Genomic DNA, 21,503 nt, shown 5'->3' with positions numbered 1-21,503 from the left:
AATTTATCTTAAAAACAAAAAATATTTTAAGAACAAAATTCATATTAAGGTTAAGATTCGTCTTGAAAACTCTCACCGACACAGACTTTCTGATATAAACGTAAAGTCCTAGGAAAAATATAGTACTATATTTAACAGGTACACAATATATTACAAATTTGCTATAACGTTAGAAATTTTGCTATTATAATAGTCAAGAAATTATCTTACAGACACTACAAATACCTATTATTAATAAGATAGGTAGGTAGGTGAAGTGGACGTAGGTTTGAATCTTCTTCAATTACAGAAAGAAGCCGTTTTAGTGCATAAATGTAGCTTTTGAAAAGCACCTTATCATTCTTATCAGTTATCTTCCATACACAGCTATTATTATTAAGCCTATTAAACAATATTTATTTAAATATTACCTTATCACGAATTTCCTGCCTCATCTTTTCACGCTCCTCTTCCATTTTACGGTGCTTCTCCTTTCGTCGTTCTTCAGCCTCGCGTATGGCCTCCTGACGCTCTCTCTCCTCCTCCTCTGCCTTTTCCTTATCGTCGGCATCGTCACCGCCATCACCACCTACGGCGCCTAAAATATATAAAAATAATTTCGATATTAATAAAATACATTAATATTTAATATAACATATAAGAATATTTATCATACATGGCATTAAACAAAAATACATTTATTTTAATATTTATTTATAATATACAATTTTTTTATTATTTTTATAATTATTAATTAATTAATGTAAATATATGATATATTAATATTTTAAATTATTTAAAAATATTATTAGTTCTTAGCATTTATTATAGTTATTTATTAATATTATGTTCTATTTTTACAATAAACTGTATATAAATTTGTTAAAGTTCATTATTTTTGCCATAAGCTACGCTTTTTATGACGACAAAGGAGTTATTTTTAAAAGTTAGAAGTATTGGAATAGTAAAGGAAAGACAACAACAAAAATTATTAAATTTGTTCAATATAAATTTTTGTACGTGCCTAGGTCAGGTTAGATCAAGTTTAAGTGTTAATCGCGGTGAGTAAGAAACTATATGTATGTGTCAGTTACGTTACGCCAGCACCAATAAAAAAGTCCCCAATCTTATTAGCATATAGTTTATTTATATTCTTAAATTATTAATTAAATTATTAAAAAAATTATTTAGCTGTTGTTTATAAAAACTATTAAAGATATAATTGATTATTTGATTAAAGTAGAGTCAGCGGGTTGAACCGTAAGTTTGTGTTCAACATGTATGATATGCTAGCTTCTTTGCAAAGAGGTTGAAGAGATCTGAATTTTTTAAGAATTTATAATTCTATAATTAAAAAAAGTTTATTATCTATATATAGTTCATTTTTTTATATAGTTATTTAACTTGAAATTTAACTTGCGGTTAGTCTTCCTTTGTATGCATTTTTATACAAATTTAAAGCTCAACAATATTGTAAATTTGTTTTGCTATAGGAAATTTGTTTAATTGTTTTATTAAGCTTATCAGAAAATATTTACATATTAGTACTATGTAAAAGATTTTTTATTTAAAATTAGTTTCTTAAACTTTATTGCCTTTTAATACAACCATTAATCCATTTACATTAAGATGAAGTAATATTACTTGCAGATTAACTAATATTTTTTTTTAATACACTTTTAATTGAATTCCGAATCTAAAAGCTTTATACTTTCAAGAATTTCTTTAAAAGTAATTTAAACATATTTTATATATCATTAATCATAAAAAAGGAATTAAATATTTTATTCATTTAATTGTTTTCATATCTTCGTACTTCATAATTACGTACAAATTCATATTAAATATTTTATTTCCTTTGAATAATTTATACATCAGATATTATAATTATTCTTCGTTGAGGTAATTGTCAGTTTTGTTTAAAATAATAATCGTGGTTTGGTTTGTAAATATTTCAAATGTTTAATTATATTTTGAAACTCAACCAATATTTCATAAATGCGGTCATTTAACTGCTATTGAACAAATAGCTGAAAGATTTATTTGAATTTATATAAAGGAGATATCCTTAGGTAGAGTATAAAAGGATACAATGTAGAGTGTGGTTTGTTTGTAGAAATGCATTCTTAGTCAATTAACGAATGACTTATTTTCAGCTATGACTTAAACAGTATGTAAATAAATTATTAAATATTTAAATATTTAATTAAATTATGTGCAAATATTTATTTGTTTAAAAATTTAATTTTGTTTGTTTAAGGACTGATAATACTATACTATAGAAGTTTTTTTTTTCACTTGTAATATTTGTTCTATGAAATAATAGTTTAGTATTAATACTAAAAATATATATAAAATAAGAATTTTATTGTAGAAAGTTTGCTCAGTGAAAAAGGTCCACGCGTGTTGCACAAGCAGAAGAAACACCTAGGAGAGTATTTTATGATTCATAAAGATTCAAGTCTATACAAGATAGCCACTACACTGTCTTTCATTAAAGAAATCTGACTTGGAGCAACACTCTAATCCGACTAAAAACCACAATAGATCTTTTAGGTCGCAGTGCACTATCCCTTCTTTTCAATAATAATACGTATACTTCATTATTCATCTAAGCGCAATTTAATTCTATTTATTTTTATTTAAATTTAATTACATTATTTTCTTCCTGTTATTCACAAATTTCCAACAAATTTATTTCATTTCTTTCTAATGAGATTAAATCTAACATTTAATTAAATTAAATTTCGTCAACAGCTCAAATTGTTGAGAGCAGTCAAAAGTTTGACATTTTAGTATTTAATTTGAGCCATTTTTCCTAACTGAGCTCATATCCAAAATTGTATGGCATCAATTAACTTCAAGTTTTCGCCATTTTGTAACTGCAGTTTATTTTATGTCTGTTGTTTCAGTTCCTGTTCCTGTTGCTGTTGCTGTTGTTATAGTTCCCATTGTTGTTGTTGCTGTTCTTTTTAATTACATTTTGTTGAATATTGAAGTTAATTAAGTATTATTATGCTTTTTTGTTTTATTTTTCTGTGTGCTCTAGTATAATTTCCTACAACATGAGGTATCAAATGCGGCAGTTATAAATGCTATGGCTGCCTTATATCCTGAGTGGTTTTAATGAAAGGAAACAGCCATCAATGTGCCTAAACAACCAAAAACAGTTTAGACTTCAAGTGTTTTTAATTAAGTTAATTATAAAAGTTTAGCTGTCAACAGTTGTTGACCTTTTTAAATGAATCCTGTAACTTTTTGAAGTTCTCATTCTAATTTGATTATATTGCAGAAGTTTTGGGAATATTATGAATGTATGGAAGAATATTTTTGCTATTATTGTTATATATTAAAATTTCAAATTTTCTCCACTAAATTAAAGTCTAGTTATATTGGTTTATATTTAGTAATAAGGCTGACTTCGAACATCCATGTTCAAGTAAAAAAAAAGCAAAACTAAAGATTAGGTTAATGTGTTGGCGACATTAACGTTAACAAAATTGTTCATAAAACAATACTTAAACTATTCTCCAATAATTCACCTTTCGGCATTGAAAATATAATAAAATTGTTTATGAAGCAATACTTATTGTATATTAATTGGCATTTAAATTACAACAATGCGGAACACCCAACAACTCAGATCTAGAAATTCTTTAAAGATATTATACTGAACGTTTAGATTACAACTATGTGGAACAGACAGCAATTAAAATTTAGAGATTCTTCAAAGATATCACTCTGGACGTTTAGATTAAAATTATGTGGAACAGCGTACAACTCAGATCTAGAGAGTCTTCGCATATAGCACTCTGGACGTTAACTGTAAACTACTTTTACACTTAGAATATTTTGTAAAGTCTAATAGTTTGTAACAAACAAAGTAATACTTGAATGTCACGGTATTTTTACCATCAGAAACTATATCTCTAAAATCATATGAAAAATTTATGAAGATGAAAAATTAAGCTGTTATAAAAATTCAGTATATTTATTTCATCATTCCTAATTGCACTTGGTATTTTTATAGCTATTAATATTAAACAAAAGATTTATTTATCATTTTTTTTTTCTTTAATGTGCATATTTTATAGCAAATACATAAATAATTTTAAAAATTTGTGTAAAAAATTAAAAAGCATGGAAAAAATTGGTTGAAATTCCATATTTTGCGGTTTATTTTGTAATTGAGCATTTGATGAATAATATGTATTGAAAAAAAATTTTATAATATTTTTATGCTCCATTACTTAAGGCTATAGCAGGTATTGTTTGATTAATGAGAATTTAATTTTTATTTATATTTATTTTTAAAGTTAGTGGCTGTTAACTATTTTTAAGTTTTTTATTAACCACAAAGGGTTTGTTTTTTAACAAGGATTTGGAACATTTTTTATAAAATCAGATAACATCAGCGAACAATAGAAATATTTATTATAAAGTAAAAATTACAGAAAACAAAAGGTAATATATTTAATAAACAATTTTACCACATAAAAATAAAGCTCATAAACATACAAATGAATATACACAATAATAATAATATATATAATATATTTTTTATTTTTGTTTTTGTTTCTCATTAAAACACTTTTTAACACATTAAAATTATTCTTCTCCCACAATAATTTATTATTTATGGTTTAACCATAATATGGAAAAAATTATATCTTATAAACACATTTTTTGTATACAAATATATATATATGCTGGCCTTCAATTATTGTTGAAAGTGTAAGAGAAAAATAAACAATATATTTAGTATTCTAAATTAACATTATAGAAGTAAGCAATTTAATTATTATCATTATTATGAAAAGGGGATAATAAATTGTGACCTAAAAGATCTATTGTGCCCCTTAGTCGGATTAGAGTGTTTTTTTAAGTCCGATTTCTTTAATAAAAGACAGTATAGAGCCTATCTTTCTTAGTCTAGAAACCCTTTGCTCCATGAAATACCTTCCTAGGTGTTTGCGCTTGCGCATCAGTGCCGGGGACTCCCTAGCACATGGTATACGGTTTCTCTATCTTTCTCTACAGTATCTGCAGTCTGAGTAGAATTGGATTCCTTAATTTGTTAGGTGATTATTTAATTTAGTCCATCAATTTTATCATTTGTCGACTTTGAAACCAGAAAAAGCTTTTGTATTTAGAAAAAGTTATTTATTTAAAAATACACAGTCTACTTTCAGTATCATTCATAAAAGTATATGACATATGTAATCACTGATATATTCTCACTGTATTTTAAACATGATTAATTGACATTTAAACATGATTAATACAGGAAGCATATTATAGGTATTTAAATTGCACTGATGGCATTAAAATGTTAAGTAAAATCTTCCGGTACTCAGTAGTAGCAGTTAGAGATATTGTTAAAAGTGTTATAGTTCATTAAGCGTTGCGTATTCACACTATAAGGACCACATTTGCTGTTTATGGCATTTACTATAAGGTTCAGAATTTAAAAAGAATTCTAAGATTGCATTTATATATATCATCAATACAGAATATATGCAGATCAATGTTTTTAATTTTTTTTTATTAATTGTGAGTAGTGCATACATACCTATATACACAAAATTTTTAACACATTTTTTAGTTAATATGCTCTTTTGGTTTGTCATGTACTGGAATCATTAATTAAATGCACTCATTAATGCATTTCGAATTAATGAGAAAACTCAATTAATAGTTCTGCATGTTAATATTTCGAACATGTGATCAAATGTTCCCCAAAAAATAAATAATAAAACTTCAACAAAAATTACAAAATATTCTTACCAGAAACCATTATTTTCTAGCACAAATACTCAATTAAGTATAATTATATTTTATTTTATTTTAAGTATAATGTCTCATTGTATTAAATTGCTATTTGCATGACACATGTAAAACATAAAAATCTAATTAAGTGCAGAGAGAAAACGCTTCTGACTGAGTATGTGTAAAATTTGAGGTCATGTTATGTGAATGTAATATTAAGTCTCAGCAATAAAAAATACTTGTTTATAAAAATTAAAAATACAATTAAAAAAAAATCCAAACATAAAAACCTGTTATTAACAGCGATACAAAATGTAACCCCACATGAAATCCGTAAATAACAGTCCATATTGTTGCGCCCACAAGCCCCATGCGCTGATTTCATGTCAACAGACATTTGCGGTTCACGTGTTAATTTTGGTACTTTCGTCTACAGACTGGAGTTAAGCGACGTGCATGAAAATTGCAGTTAAATATTTTGCAATAAAAAAACAACATTTTTTAAATCAATTTTTATTGTTTTCACTTATTCGATTGTTGGTGGTATGTGACAATAATTTGATAACAAAACTTTCACATATAAATAAATGCTCACGTTCATGTGAGTTAACAGCGTTGCATGTGCAGTGCTGTAACATAAATTTAATGCGTTTTTTACTGTATTTTAACTGATAACATATTATCAGTTGCGTGGCAGTAAAACTTTAAGTACTTTTAGTGTTCATATTGAAGTTCCATGATTTTATGTTTTGTCATATACTCGTATAATTACAATTATACGCTTAATACTTATACTATCTGTGTCATAATGATCGCAATAAAATTTTAACGCTTAATGCATTTTACAATTTAATAATTAATTGCATTTTTTTTTCTTGTAGTTTAGTTTAGAAGAGAATTACAGTAATTAGAGATTGTGAAATGTTTAGCTAATGACCACTTTAGTTTAAATGTGGATATGTAGCTTATGTGACAGAGTTGTAAAATGTATCGTTTTTGGCAAGAACTTAAATTGATGATTAAAATAACTTAAATGTAGATTTGGCTTCATTTATTAATATCATCACTAAATATTGAAACAAATTTGTGGACTTTGGCAATTAATTTCAAGTTATTATCAACAACACTGAAGTTTTCAACAAAGATTTGGACACTAACTTTGGACACAGATTTTGGTTACTGACTTTAGACACTGACTTTGGATACTGACTTTCGACACTGACTTTCGACACTGACTTTGGATACTGACTTTGGATTCTGATTGTAGACACTGACTTTGAACAATGACTTTGGACACTGACATCAGACTTTGACTTTGGACACTGACTTTCGGCACTAACTTTGGACACTGACCGTGAACACTAACTAGAATTATTTTTTGATGATTTATATAGATTTGATGATAGGGACTACTTATTGTGAATATTAAAAAACTATATTTGTCTTTTATGAAGAAATTGAGAAAGCATTTCTATTTTGAGGACGGCCACAAGTAACCTAGTTCACAGCAATATCAATAAAATGTTACAGCTTATGACAGAGGATAAGAATAAAGAAAGACGAAATATAAATATAGAGCAGAAATAGAGGGAGAGAAATAGATATTTAAAATAACAAACAGATTTTAAAAATAAATGCAAACTTTGCGTAGAACACATAGCCCACCACTACTTAACATACTTAATTACATTAATGTTAAATGAGTTCTGCAGATAACATTCTTTAAATAAAAACTAACATTTTGGTAAATAAATGAACTGATTTCAAGTTATCAAAAATTGGAAGTATTAGTTTCTTATTTAAATATGTTTATACTATATTGAATACAAATAAACTTCTGTGCAAGATTTTTTTAATATTTATGTGAAAATTATTTATACAAATAAAGAATTTTATTTATGGCTTCATGTCGGTCTACGTATATGTCAAACAGAAAATAGCCAATTTGTGTAGAACTGCTGATAAGCAGCTTAAATTTCATAGTTATGACAATGTAAAGGGCAAGTATATTTCCAATAATAAGTATGCCATTGAAAAATTTATAACTATCGATTTCATTTAAAATAAAAAGATTCTATTCAAAGCTGCCTACAGTAAAAGAAATTTGTGAATTTTGTGACTGACATATAAAAAAACGTCTTTCTAGTGGAAACTTTTACGAATGTACTTATCCAGAATGTAGTAACTTGCTGCAGTTTGTCGACATAAGGAGAGAGACTTCAGTTTAATAATCAAAATGTAGACCGTGGAAATTTTTAAAGCTGTCACAAAAAGTTTGTCATTACTATAGTGTCAAAAGTAATTTCTTGCTTCGGAAAATGCAATTAAATAAAATTATAAGAAAATTGAGTAAAATTATTGATTACCTGTAGTAAAGAGTAATATACTATTCAAATAATTGCTATTAAAAAATTATGCATTACCTTGAATTGTCACAATATAAATAATTTTCTAGAGCAGTGTTTTTTTTTCAATCTAAAGGATAATGCCGAAAGGGAAAGTACTGGAAAATATTTAATGTATTTTACAAGTAGTAGTAAAAAATGCAGTTGTATGTTTATAAAAACGGGTACCATTATCTTTCCAATAAATGTGATCGTTACAGATATATATACAATATTTTATGGCCCAATGATCTTTGACGCCGATTAATGGTTAAAAATTCTTGCTTTTGAGTATTTATTTTTAAAAAAATTAAGATTGGAAGTATGTATTTACATTAATATATAAATTTTTGTTAAATTACTCTTTAATAGTTTTCAGTAAAGAAAATGGAGTCTGAAAACTCACATTGCGTTCATAATTACTGAATGACACTTTATTTAATTGAAGAGGGTCCTGAGATTTTTTCAGGGAATCAAAGGTTACTAGTTTAGTATATGATTTCAACTCGGGATTAATTTTCTTGTAGGAAGTTCTAACAGAAAATCTAGTACCAATATTATTAAAGAGAATGGCGACTGAATACTAAAACTTCCGTAACAGTTGCCTTATTAAGTTTAAGACTTTAGAAGAAATTTAATAACTTCTTTGTAACAAAAAATTTTCTTGAAATTATTACTTAAATTAATATTTTTAAATTATTACTCTAATTAATATTTTTATATTACAGTTTTACTGAAGCACTAATTGTTAAAAAGGCGGAATTTTTCTTTAATTTGCTACTCGTTATTTTCATTGAAATCCTTTAACAAAAACTACATTCTGGTAATTTTGCTATAATGAAAATCATAAAAATATGCATTTTATTTAATTTTACGGTGGATGCACATTAAATTTCTTTAATGAAAGAGTAAATAAGTAAAGCAGACTGAAAACATTTCAAAATTTAATTAGCAATTAAAGGATTTTTATTCCTGCAAATGGATTTTTCTCTAGCTTTTTGCCTTAAAAACTGCATAAAAACATCGGGAAATGGTAACAACAAATGTTGGTTAATTAAGTTGGACTAAGAAGGAATAAAAATTGGAAACACAAAAATGAGTTGTTCTTCTAGTTATTTGGTCCAAGCTTGCCGCGGAAAATAAATAAAAAAAACCTCTATAAAAAGTCTGCAATTCATTTCGTTTTATTCTTGCAAATTATATAGAATAAAATTTGCACAGGAAATTTAATAAAAAATTAAATAAAAGCTGCAATAAAAAATAAAAAACTTTTTTTTGTGCAGTTAATGCCTATAAAGAGGGGAAAACTTCCTCGCTTGGCGTTTAAAGCATTTTCCACATTTCAACACAATTCCAACTGCCGCAACATTAAAATCCCAAATCAAAAACCATTGCAGATGAAAAATCTTCACAGAATCCATGCCAAGTTGCCGAGAAAAGAAATAATGGAAGAAAAGCAAATAAACCACATTGTTCGACAGCACAGGGAAGTGCTGCCAAAGCCTGTAAAGTTCTGAATACGTAGACGTAAGAGGCTACCAACAAATCGCTATCAACATTTGTGAAAGTAGATAATTATTATTTATAAAGCTTCAAGTTGAAGGCATAAATAAAAAACAAAAAAAAAAAATTAATAAGAAAGAAAACCAAAAAGAAAAAAATAAAAGAAAACTTTATAAAGAATATAGTAGTGGAAGGTACAACCAGAAGACGAAGGAAGAAAGTTTCTGCCATAAAGTTTGTAATGCATTTTTAGGAAATAACAGAGATTTCAGTGCAATTGTCATCATGTTTAGCACTTTTTATATTTTTTTAAAATTGCATTGTAGTTTCTATGTTTTGTTATCCACTATTCGTGCCATTTTTTATTCATTATTCATATTTATTTATTCATAGTAATATCTTGTTTCATATTAGCTTTATTTTGTTTTTCGACTGTCATTGCATATGTTTGTTGATTTGATTTTAAACAGATTAAAGTTAAAAATTAGAAAAATTTATGCATTTATTACTGTTAAAAGTATAAGAAATACCAACTTTTTTTTGCTTTTGTAAATTGGAATGTTCTAAAATAGAGATCATATTTACGAAACTCTTTTTATAACGAAAACGGATCTTATTTTGCTTATAATAAAGACAGACTCCCTCTTGTCTATTAAAATATAGACTCTTTTTCTATCATAAATAGAGAACCCATATTTTCTAACATAAAAAAAGACCCTTTAATTTTTTTCAGAAATAGAGACCCAATATTTTCTATCATAAATATAGACCCAATATTTTCTATTATAAATAGAGACTCCATATTTTCTATCATAAATTGAAACCCTATTGAAACCCTTATCTTTACTATTACAAATAGCGACTCTACATTTTCTGTTATAAATAGATAGACAAATAGAAACTCTATTCCATAGTAAATAGAAAGGTCATCATTTCTATAATAAATATATACTTCATCTATATCTATCTTGACAAAAAGAAACTTTATTCTATAGCGAATAGAAATCTTCTCTTTAGTAAAAAGAAACACTATGTTATAATAAATAGATACATTTTTTACGTATATATATAAAAATATAGATATTAATAAAAATTAAAATTTTTTTAATAAATAGATATCCTATATTTAATACAACAAATAGAGACCGCATCATTTATATAATAAATAAACACTTTTTAATTTTTATTATATATATATAATCTATCTGTTTTGTAATAAGTAGAGATTGCATTTTTTCTGTGAATTAATAATAGACTCTTTTAATAAAGAAAAACTTTATTCTATAGTGAAACGAGTCACTCTCCTTTCTATAGTAAATAAGAATTAAATGCTATGATAAATTGAGTCCTTATCACTTGTATAATAAATATATACTTTATTTTATTAAAAAAAATGGTGTTTGGAATTTTTTTATAAAGACTCTATGTTTTCTAAAATGAATTAGGTCCCTACTTTACCTATTTTTCTTATAGTTCACAAAGACTCTAACTTTTCTTTAATAAATAGAGACTATATTTGCTAAAATAAATAAAGACCTTATCATTAGACATAAATAACTAATAAATTAATAAAATCATAAATCATTTTTAAATTTTTTAATGCATTTTACCGTCTAATATAATTAATTTTTTTTTTTTGATTGCTTTAACCAATTGATTACAGAATTATATTGCAGTTAACCCATGTAAGTACATCAGATAAGGTTGACATTTAAAAAGCATATGTTGATTGAGATAGATAGGTCACTAAATTTTTCTAGTACAACTTAAAATGTTTGTATTCATTTTACAAAAAAAAAAAAATAAATAAATAAATAAACACAAAAAAACATACGCGACCGTTTGATTTGAAAAACATATTTTTTAAAAGTTTATTTTTTTTTATTTTAAAATAATCAACTTATAGTGACTGGCGCTTAAATATGATAAGAGGAGCAATTATATTAGATTTAAGTTAAATCTTGGTCAAGATCATACTTTTGTGGATTTAAATTGAATTGACTTTTTAAATACGATGTTTGTTTATAAATTTGCTTACACGGCAAAAATGAATTGGTATTTATAATATTAAATTTAATAATAATAATAATATTAATAATAATATTAATAATAATATTTTAAATGTTTTGAATAAAAATATTTTAATAATTAATGGTATGAATTACTAAATTTTATTTATATATTTCTAAACCGAGTGAAATAGATCAGTGGTAAATAATATAAAACTTTTTAACTCAGTTTTAAAAAGTACCCTGAAGATGACTATATATATATATATACATATAATACAGCTTTTAAAAAATTATGTTTTATTTGTACCGATTATTCGCTTATAGTCTACAGTTATCGTTAGGGTACGGGTACTTTTCAAAACTGATTTAAAAACTTGTTTATTATATATAGTATATATATAAAAAAATAATTAAAATATTTTAGTATTTAACTTCAATATTTTTTTTATAATACTAAAAAAAATTATTTTTTAATTCAATTCAAATTCAAATTTAGAACATAGTATAGTTTATTTGATAACATTTATCTATTATTCAAATAATTTGCACTGAGTAAGTAGTCAAAAAGTTTCGGGATGGCAGTTTTCATGAGGAAAGAACTATGTTATATACTATATAACATATATACTATGTTATATACTAAATAAGTGTAACATACATATGAATATTAAAAATTGTTTTTATTAAAAAAGTATTCATCTTTTTGTTATTAAAATTTGAGTAAATAATTTATTTTATAAGAATTTTGTTCAGTGTACTGAAATGATAGGAAACTATAGAAGACTCACTTCTGTTTACTACAAGCAAGAATGCAGACCACACGTAACCTCTGACTTGTCTTATCAAATAAAAATATACCGTAAAAATATGAATAAAACAAAAATTGCTTCTAATTTATTTAACTTGAAAATGGACAAATTTAAATTACTCATTCGAGGCTTTCGACAACGTCAAGCACTCGAGTCAAGAAATCCCTTCACCGTCCATTCGTACGGAAAGAAATTCGCGGTGCTCGCATAAACTGCAGCTATTCTGAAAGAGACGAGTAGACGAGTGTTGCATAGAAGGAAAAGCGATTAAAAATGATAGAAAAAAATTGACGATTCAAGGCGGAAGTGGAAACAAACGAATTTGTGTGTAAATGCTAAGCCATCGACTGGAAGGTGGCAGAGTCAGTGTGAACTGTAAGCCAAGCGCGTTGTAGAAATTTACATAATTTCCGCAAATAACCGCCGAAGCTCTAGAAAAAGACCAAAACAAAGAATTCATTAGTGTCGAAATAAGCGTCGAAGCAGACAAACAAACTGCAAAAGTTTCATAACAAAAGTGTGCCGTCGTCTTTTGGAAGTTTTTGTATCTGTGAAAAACACAATTTATTGAACATCAAGTGCCAGAATTGAACTGTGAGCGAAAACTGCGAACTTTTCAAATTTGGTGGCTGTCAGTGGAGCGCGTTCAGTGGAGTGTACTTGTGGCAGACAAGGAATGTTAATTTAGAAAGTTTTGTCTTTATGTGCCGCTTGTGAAATTTAATATAAAATTAAAAAAAAAACACAAAGTGTGAATTTAAGAATTTTACGCGTCTCAGCGAAATGTCATTAATAGGGTGTCAGTTGTTGGTGACAGTGACGGCAACGTTACTAGTTTGCCTTTTGGCAGCAGTGCCACCGACAACGATAAATGAAGTCGCCGCAGCCAATATTGAAAATGACATTCTGTATTATTCATACGAATTGGAGCGTTGGGTCGATGTAAATCAACGTCCCTGTCAGGACTTTTATGGGTATGTGTGCGGTAAAAGTTTGAATACAACGCAGGCACAATATGAGCAGCGCTTGCAGCAGGAGCAGCAAAAGTTTGATAATTTCTTAACAGCTGACAATGATGAACTGCTGCTTGATGCTGAATTGAAACTTAAGCAGTTTTATGATTCTTGCAAGCATGCACGCACCATTGACGATCTGAAGAGTACGCTTATGTATCGCTTTAGTGGTGGTTGGCCTGCTATCGACGATAGTGCGGCAATGATCCGAAAAAGACGTAATATGACTTGGATGGGTGTTGTTGGGGCTTTTAACGAAGTGGGTTTAGAATATTTCTTCCGGCATCGCGTCGATATCAAATCAAATAAACGTACTGTGCTACTTGAACCAGATGATTCGACACGTTACACTTTGCGTAAGTACGAACAATTGGCAGGTGAAGTTTTGCAGGAATATGCGGTGGATGCAGGACGTGCACGTCTAGTGGCATTAGAAATTTTAAATTTCGAGCGAAGTCGTCGTGAGATACTAAAAGCCGAGGTGGCAGATGGTGAATTGGAATTCAATTATGTGGATTTTAAGTTAACTTTGTCTGCTGCAGCCTTAAAAATTGATTGGGATGCATATTTTAAGAAGATTTTGGGCAAGCCACTTAAACCTAGCGATACTGTCTTGGTAAGACAAATGCCAAAATTGGTTGAATTATTTGGTTTACTGCAAAACACAACAATGACGCGTTTGTTGAATTGGATATGGATTGACTATTTAATGGGTGAGTTTATATCGTGAGTTATTACCATCACATTATTTGTATATATTTTAAAGATATTATTTGTTGATGAAGATACACATATTAACTATTATGCTAATATTGATATATTGATGTATTTGTTTATTACTAGTAGATTAATTATAAATTTTCATTGATTTACTATTTATTTTTAAATAAATATTAAATTTATGTTGGTTTACTATTATTTTATTATTATTTTTTATACTTCGTTATTAAACAATGATGCTTTAGTGACATATAAATATATTTATATGTGTGCAATAATGAACTATTTTTATATTAATATTGAATAAATATTAATATTATACTTATATGTAATTATTTATAATTATTTCATTGTTTATTTTTATTTTATTTTTATTTTATTTCAGTGTTAAATTCTGATATTATAGTTGAGTACAAACAGATTTATTTGTGCTTTAATAAACATTTGTAATATAAATATTAAATATTTATTTATTTACCTTTATTGCATTGATATTATATTCAGCGTTAAATATTGTTATTGTATTTAAGTACAAATGGTTTTTTATGTGCCATAATAAATGTTTATTATAGAATATTAAATAAATACTAAATATTTATTTATTTATTTACTACTATTGTGTTATATATTTCTATTTTATTTGCATTATATATCAAATATATAATATATTAATATTTATTTTTATTTATTTATTTATTTTATTAAAATTTCAGTATTTAATATTGTTATTATAATATTATTCAAATATTTATTTTTATTTATTTATTTCATTCATAATTTTGTTATAAATATTATTTTAGTTAAGTTTAAAGTTTATTTTAGTATTTCAGTATTAAATATTACTACTGTAACAACTTATTTATGCTAGAAAAAAAATCATAATATTTTTAAACTAAGATTCTTAATATTTTTACTTGAAAAATACAAAATAGACTCTTTTGTAGAAGAAATAATAGAAATTATAATTGTACTTTTACTCATCATACTTTTTTTATCATTTGAGCTGTCAATTAAATTATTTTCTCTTATATTAACAAACAATTTTCTTTTTAGACAAAAGCAGTTCCAACTGTCAGATGCTTACTAAGAACTATTTTGAACCTGTCTATCAGCACGTCGTCGTACATTCTTCCGTAGACAAAGTGCAAATGGCACAAATGTACGCAGATCTAGGACGTGCCTATGAAGAATTATTACCATCAACCGCATGGATTGATGAAATGTCACAACAAAACTCCAAGCAATTTCAGAGTCGCATTATACATTTGACATTAAATGGTGATGAGAAGTTGGATGCTGACTTGGCTACAGTAACAATAACAAAAAGGAACTTTTATCGCAATTTAGAAAAGACACAACGATTTCTGGCTCAAAAGCGTAAAGAAGAGCAACGTGCGAGTGCACGTGTTACCGGTAACGCAATTGAGGTAAGTCAAGCGGCTACGGACTTCATGAAGATATTCTTGGCAATTAATGCACTATTACCGCAACAAAATCTGAGCACACCACTCAATTATGCTTTGGTCGGTGAACACTTCGCAGAGCAAATGATAGCTACCGGTAGTAGTTCAACTACGCCAGGGGCATGGCGTAGCATGGATTCAGAACGTGAGTTTGGCATCTTTAAACATTGCATTGACAGACAGACAGCAAATACTGCAGCAGCCAATTACAATAGCAATGATTTGGTGTTGAAATTACTCGCTCAACAACAGACGTTGCATGCTTTTGAACAATGGCAACAGAAGAATCTGTTACTAATGAGACGTCTGGATACTTTGTTGGCAGCTGGCAGATTGCAATTATCGATGCGTAAATTATACTTTGTGGGCTCGGTTATGACAAATTGCAGACTGAATCCAAGTCTAAAACAGAAAGAATTAGTGCATAGATATTTAAGAAACTCACAGGCTTTTACACTGGCATTTGGTTGTCGCATTAATGAGGATTTATATGCAAGAAATATTTGCAAAGTCTTATAAACGATTTCAATGACTTTAAATATGATTTTGTGAATTAGTTAAATTATAAAAAATAATAATAAAATATAATATGATTATATCTAAAATAAAAATAAATTTGTTAAAAATTATATTATATTTAAAATTTTATTTTTACTAAAACAAACCTTCCATTCTTTTACAAAATTCACGTAGCACTTTTGAAATACTGGCAAAAACTGAAGTCTTAAATGCTTCCAACTTTTAATCGCCTAGCACTGTGCTGGAATTTTCTTTATTAAAATTATTACGGCCCTGGACAGTAATTTATAAATACAAATCATTAGTTTATAAGCGATTAAATATTTATTGGAAAACTGTGCCATCAACATCGTCAGGGCTGACGTTAGCTGGCAGTTATGGATGGGTTCCTACATTATTCTATATTTCATGTGGCAGAGAGAGAAGTTTATACAGAATTTTTTATTAACAGCAAATAAGGTATAATTTATAATTTAATTGCTTTTCAATAGTTTCACTCTTTCCATGGAACCATGAAACTTCTTCATATATTGGTGTGTATATTTTGTCTTGGTTATTGCACTTAAGTGGGGCCACATTTCATGCGTGGGTGTGCTGCCTATGATTGCGTTCCTCCTTTTGTAATTACCGCAACATGCAATTGACAGCACTGTTATTGCAACTCAGAAATTTACATTTCTTGTGCTTGTATTTGTTCTGACAGCTGTCAATGAATCGTAATGTTGTTACGTCAAACTACGTCAAGTTGTGATTACGTTTATGACGTTGGCTCTAGTAGCCAATGGAGGAAGTGAATATTAATTTTAAACTTATTATTTTGTGATTATATTATTAATTATTAAATATTAATAAGAGATTATTGTAAATTAAAAAGCATATTGTATTTATGCAAGTGTAAGAAAGTTTAAGATATGATCAAATAATTTGATATGATTTGATTTGTCAATTAATATGATCTGATCTCGTACAAGATCCAATTTGCTTAATTAATGAGTGCATTATATATGTCAAACTTATTTATATACGTAAACATTTAAACTAAAATTAAAATTTATATAAAAATAACTATTAATCAAATTTTTTTTTATGTCTAATAAAGGTTTGATAAAAAAGAAACGTGAGTTTTAAAATTTTACACTCTGGAGCTTATTTGTACATTTTGGGAAAAGAAAGTTATCAAAAATAAAAGAGACGACTTGCGGATTTCTTACGATGAAAACGTACCATTACGTATCAGTTTGCTTAATCAACAAAACGTTTTTGAATAAAACACCACTGTAATGACACAATCACCCAATTCTTCCGGTATGGCAATACTTTTTAACAATACATTGTATGGTATATTTCAAAGAAGAAGAGAAAAGATATTCTCTGGTATATTTGTTCAATGTATTGAATTTGTTGCTATATTGATTAAAATTTGTATTACGTTAGTACTCTGAAGATGACTATAAACTATTATCGAAATAATAATATTTCGATAATAGTATACAATAAAATATACTTTTCCTAACCAATTACCAAAATATTGCTGAATACAATTACTTCTATTTAAACATTTAATTAAAATTATAATAATTTTAAAATAATTTTGTGTATACTTTTGTGTAATCAACTCAAGCATTTTATTTGATGAATATATGAAAATTTAATTTTGCATTAAGTTTTATTTTTAGTTTTTATTTCATGACTAAATTTTAACAAAATGCAAAGAGTAAAAAGTGTCCTGTCGCCTGTCGGTTGTCGGTTGTCACTTCAGTTCAGTTCATTGTCAGCTTAATTTCCTACTAATGTACTTGAGTGTCCCTGTGGAATTTTACTAGAATAAAGGAAAGTATATAGTATATACTATATATAAGAAAAAAATACTAAAATGCTTACACAATTGTTGGTTGCTGTCAGTAAAACTTAAATTGCATAAGAGCCAAAGAATTTACCACAAAACACAGGAAATAATATAATATTGGGTAAGACGAGGGGGATAAGGAATGTTAGTATTTTCACTGATAATAACAGTGTAAAGGACACAGGACACAAAACGCAAGACACATGCCCGAGTGACAAGTTGATAAATGAAAATAAGGAAGAAAAAAACACAAAACAACGACCATTCCAACAACTATAAAGAGCTAAAATCAAAATCTGATTTAGAAACAGAATCAGTATAAAAATCAACATGAACAACAGCAACAGATGCTGAACTAAGCTTTTATTTTTCATGTTCCATTATTTTTTTTTTTGGTTTTTTTTTTTTTATCCTGTTTAAAACAGAAATACGAAATCCTTTCAAGTGCTGCTGCTCCAGTTGTTAGACATATCAAATTAAAAGTGCGTTTGCGTTTACGTTTACGTTTGTGTGTGTGAATGCGTCTATCAAGCTTACAAGTATCCTTCTTGTTACAACAAGTGGTTATGGCTAAGAGAAAGGAAAAATCAAGAAAAGATTGTAAAATTCCTTTAGATTGATTGTAAGTAAACGGAAATTTGATATTTCAGGAATGAAATGTACTTTCTAAACTGTTTCCTGCCAACAACATTTGCTGCTCTCAGTTAAAGTAGAGCATTATAAGTATGCCTGGAAATGGCAGTTTGTGTATGTCATTTGGTTGTTGTAGTTGTCGGTAAGAAAATGTTGGCATATAAGTAATTCTTCATGCCAAGACAAATGTGCTCATATGTGGAAGGGAGCTTTGGAAAAGTTTTTATGTTTATATATATAAGTATGTGTGTCTTAAGTTTGTTGTTATTTTTCAATTGTTTATATTTTAAAATAAAAAATAAATATATTTTTAAATTGAATGCCAATTCTTTATTAGTAGTCGGTCCATTGAACTGTATTGAGTTGTTACTTATATGCGCAGATATAAGAAATTTTTGAACTGTGGCGAGGAAAGTTACTTACTTCATTTCATGTATTGAAAAGATTGTTTAATACTTTTTGGGTAGTATATGGGTTGAAGTAAATAATATTAATTTAAGTTTCAAACAATTTAGGTATTTAAATAAAAATGGGTAAAGTAGTTAACATAATTAACAGCTAATGTGTCGTAGTACTTTAGAACTAAAATACATTAAGAGACTTGTCTACGTGGCATTAATTAAATTTAACATAAAACATAAAGCACTAAATTTATTTAAAAAATTGAAAGTTTCAAAAAACAAGACCTGTTGTATACTTAAATATTGTTGACCACATCACTTTCTGATCATGTGGTGAATTGGAGATATTCACCACATTGTAATAAATTGGTAAGACATATTAGAGAGAATATGTGCTTACAAATAAATCTACACAATGCTAGCAATGAGTTACAGTGGTTCTCTCAAATAATAATATTTTTAACATGCTTAAGATCCGTTTACAAGATCGCGTTTTAGGCACGTGGTAAATATGCGAATGTGCTAATATTCACCACATAATATTAAATCGGTAATACTCGTTAGAGAGAATATGAACTTGTAAATATAAATCTCTAAGGATAGTAATTTGTTATTTAATGAATAACATCACTTGAACGTGAAGTGTTTATCAAATTACTTTTAAAGCATATAATGGGAATAATAATATTAACCACTTTATATTATATCACTGATCTTTGGAGTCATTGATTGAAGTTATAAATAAAAATAATTTAAAATGTTTTAGAAATGATTAGAAAGAATGTTTTTAAACATAAAGAGAATATGTAAATGTGCAACACAACTAGTCGCCGATTAGTTAAACAGCGGTATACGTAAAAGCAGTGAACCACAAGTCCACATTACTGGCAACTTCTATACAAATTCGTTCCAAATCCATACAAAAATATGCTAATGACGTTGCACGACAGTGAGTATAAACTAGCTTTATAAGTATTATAGAATACTTTCTTCCTTAAATGTTTGAGCCTATTTAAATTTTTTAAATCATATAGTCTCTTGCGAAAAAACTTCTTCTTCTAATACACTTAATCTCTTGTAAAAGTTTAATTCTCTGTGCTCTAATTTAATTATTTAAATATGTCAAATGTCATTCTAAGTTCCCGTAAGCGCTGCTATGTGTACTTTTAATTAAAAAACTTTTCATACAAGAATTTAAATAGATATACATATTTAAACGTATCTAAGAGAATATGTGCCACACAGCCACATTGCAAAAATGGTTTAGTATGCACTAAAGCAGATGTAAATATCAATTTGCTGCACAAACATAGAACTTAAAATAGATGCGGTACGACATCCTCCAATGTTTGAGAATTTGAAAATTTGTAAAAGCTTAGTTTTATTTAATAAAAATTCACTTAGGTAAACATAAACTAATTTCAAAAAGAATTCATTACAAGACTTAATTAAACACACATCCCCATTTTAATCACAAAATGTATTTGCAGAAAGGCTTCATCTATTTACGTTGAGTGAAAAAAGTTTCAAGAAGAAAAAATAATTTAATTCAACTTTGCATTGGTAATTTCGGTGCAGTAAAGTAAAGTAACCCTAAAGAAGATTTATTTGCTGAATCCATAGCGTAATGCACTGAACAAGTGCACAAAAAAAGTGTGTTTAATGCATGTAGTATGTTCAGTGACGGTAATTAGAAAATTCAACTAACAAAGAAAACATGTAGAAAAGATTAAAGGAGGATGCTTTTGAAATATTTCAGGCGAAGTAGTGGTTTTTAAAAGGAAATGCATATGTATATAAAGTAATGAATGTTATGTTATATCTTGTGTATAAATAAAAAATATATAACTACAATTAAATTATAAATACAAATGAAGTAATTAATTGAAAACTCTATTTTTTATAGTAATAGAAAATAAATTAAGTAATGGCAATAGGTTTACTCGGTTTTTAGGATAATAGACTTTAGCAAGAGTGTTGTTGTTAATGATAGCGACAGTACATTAATTTGTTAGAACTATTAACTACTTGATTGCAGATATTTGTTATATCATTTTAATTACATAAAAAAGTGTACACAAGTATAAAAGTATAAAAAAAGTATAAAAAGCAGTAGCAAATATTTTAAAAGAAGTTATTTAAGAAATGGCTATATATTCTCAAATATTTTAATTTTCTTGTTTGACACATAAGGTACTATAGAAATCTTTATTTATGTTGAAGCCATTTGTGTCAGTGCATTTGAGCACATTTACTCTTTATTAACTCGAAGTATCTTCAAAACCCCTCTTTACGTCTTGACTGGATTATTGTTTATCACTTTATCAGACTAAGTAATAACTGACTCAGATTTGTATACCTCCCCGAGGAGCCTGTAACCATTCTGAGATTCGTTAACGCGGTGTTGGTAAGTCTGTCAGTTTTCACAAGTAATTTCAGGGCTCCATCCTGA

The 21,503-nt window shown here is 27.3% G+C and overlaps 2 protein-coding genes across 3 annotated transcripts in view; one reads left to right on the top strand and one right to left on the bottom strand.

Moving 5' to 3' along the window:
* Positions 1-21,503, bottom strand: part of LOC119678799 (complexin-like) — a 250,284-nt gene that overhangs the window by 15,541 nt on the left and 213,240 nt on the right. Inside the window, exon 2 of one of the 2 annotated variants that reach the window (XM_038090859.1) lies at positions 411-577. In XM_038090859.1, the coding sequence (XP_037946787.1) occupies positions 411-577 (167 nt within the window). The remainder of the gene's footprint in view (positions 1-410; positions 578-21,503) is intronic. The other variant, XM_038090860.1, reaches the window with a different exon arrangement.
* LOC119678796 lies at positions 12,563-16,228 on the top strand. Its single transcript, XM_038090855.1, has 2 exons — positions 12,563-14,182; positions 15,243-16,228. The coding sequence occupies exons 1-2, from the start codon at positions 13,240-13,242 to the stop codon at positions 16,169-16,171; spliced, it is 1,872 nt and encodes a 623-aa protein (XP_037946783.1). The 5' UTR covers positions 12,563-13,239; the 3' UTR covers positions 16,172-16,228.

The sequence above is a fragment of the Teleopsis dalmanni genome, chromosome 2 (genome assembly GCF_002237135.1).
Source record: "Teleopsis dalmanni isolate 2A chromosome 2, ASM223713v2, whole genome shotgun sequence".
NCBI classification, from domain to species: Eukaryota; Metazoa; Arthropoda; class Insecta; order Diptera; family Diopsidae; genus Teleopsis; species Teleopsis dalmanni.
The sequence above is the reverse complement of the archived record's forward strand: the minus strand, read 5'-3'. Positions and strand labels throughout refer to the sequence as shown.

Coding starts and splice junctions, on each gene's coding strand:
- LOC119678796 (XM_038090855.1), top strand. CDS start 13,240: ATGTCATTAATAGGGTGTCAGTTGTTGGTGACAGTGACGGCAACGTTA. Junction 14,183..15,242: donor ATGGATTGACTATTTAATGG/GTGAGTTTATAT, acceptor TTTTCTTTTTAG/ACAAAAGCAGTTCCAACTGT.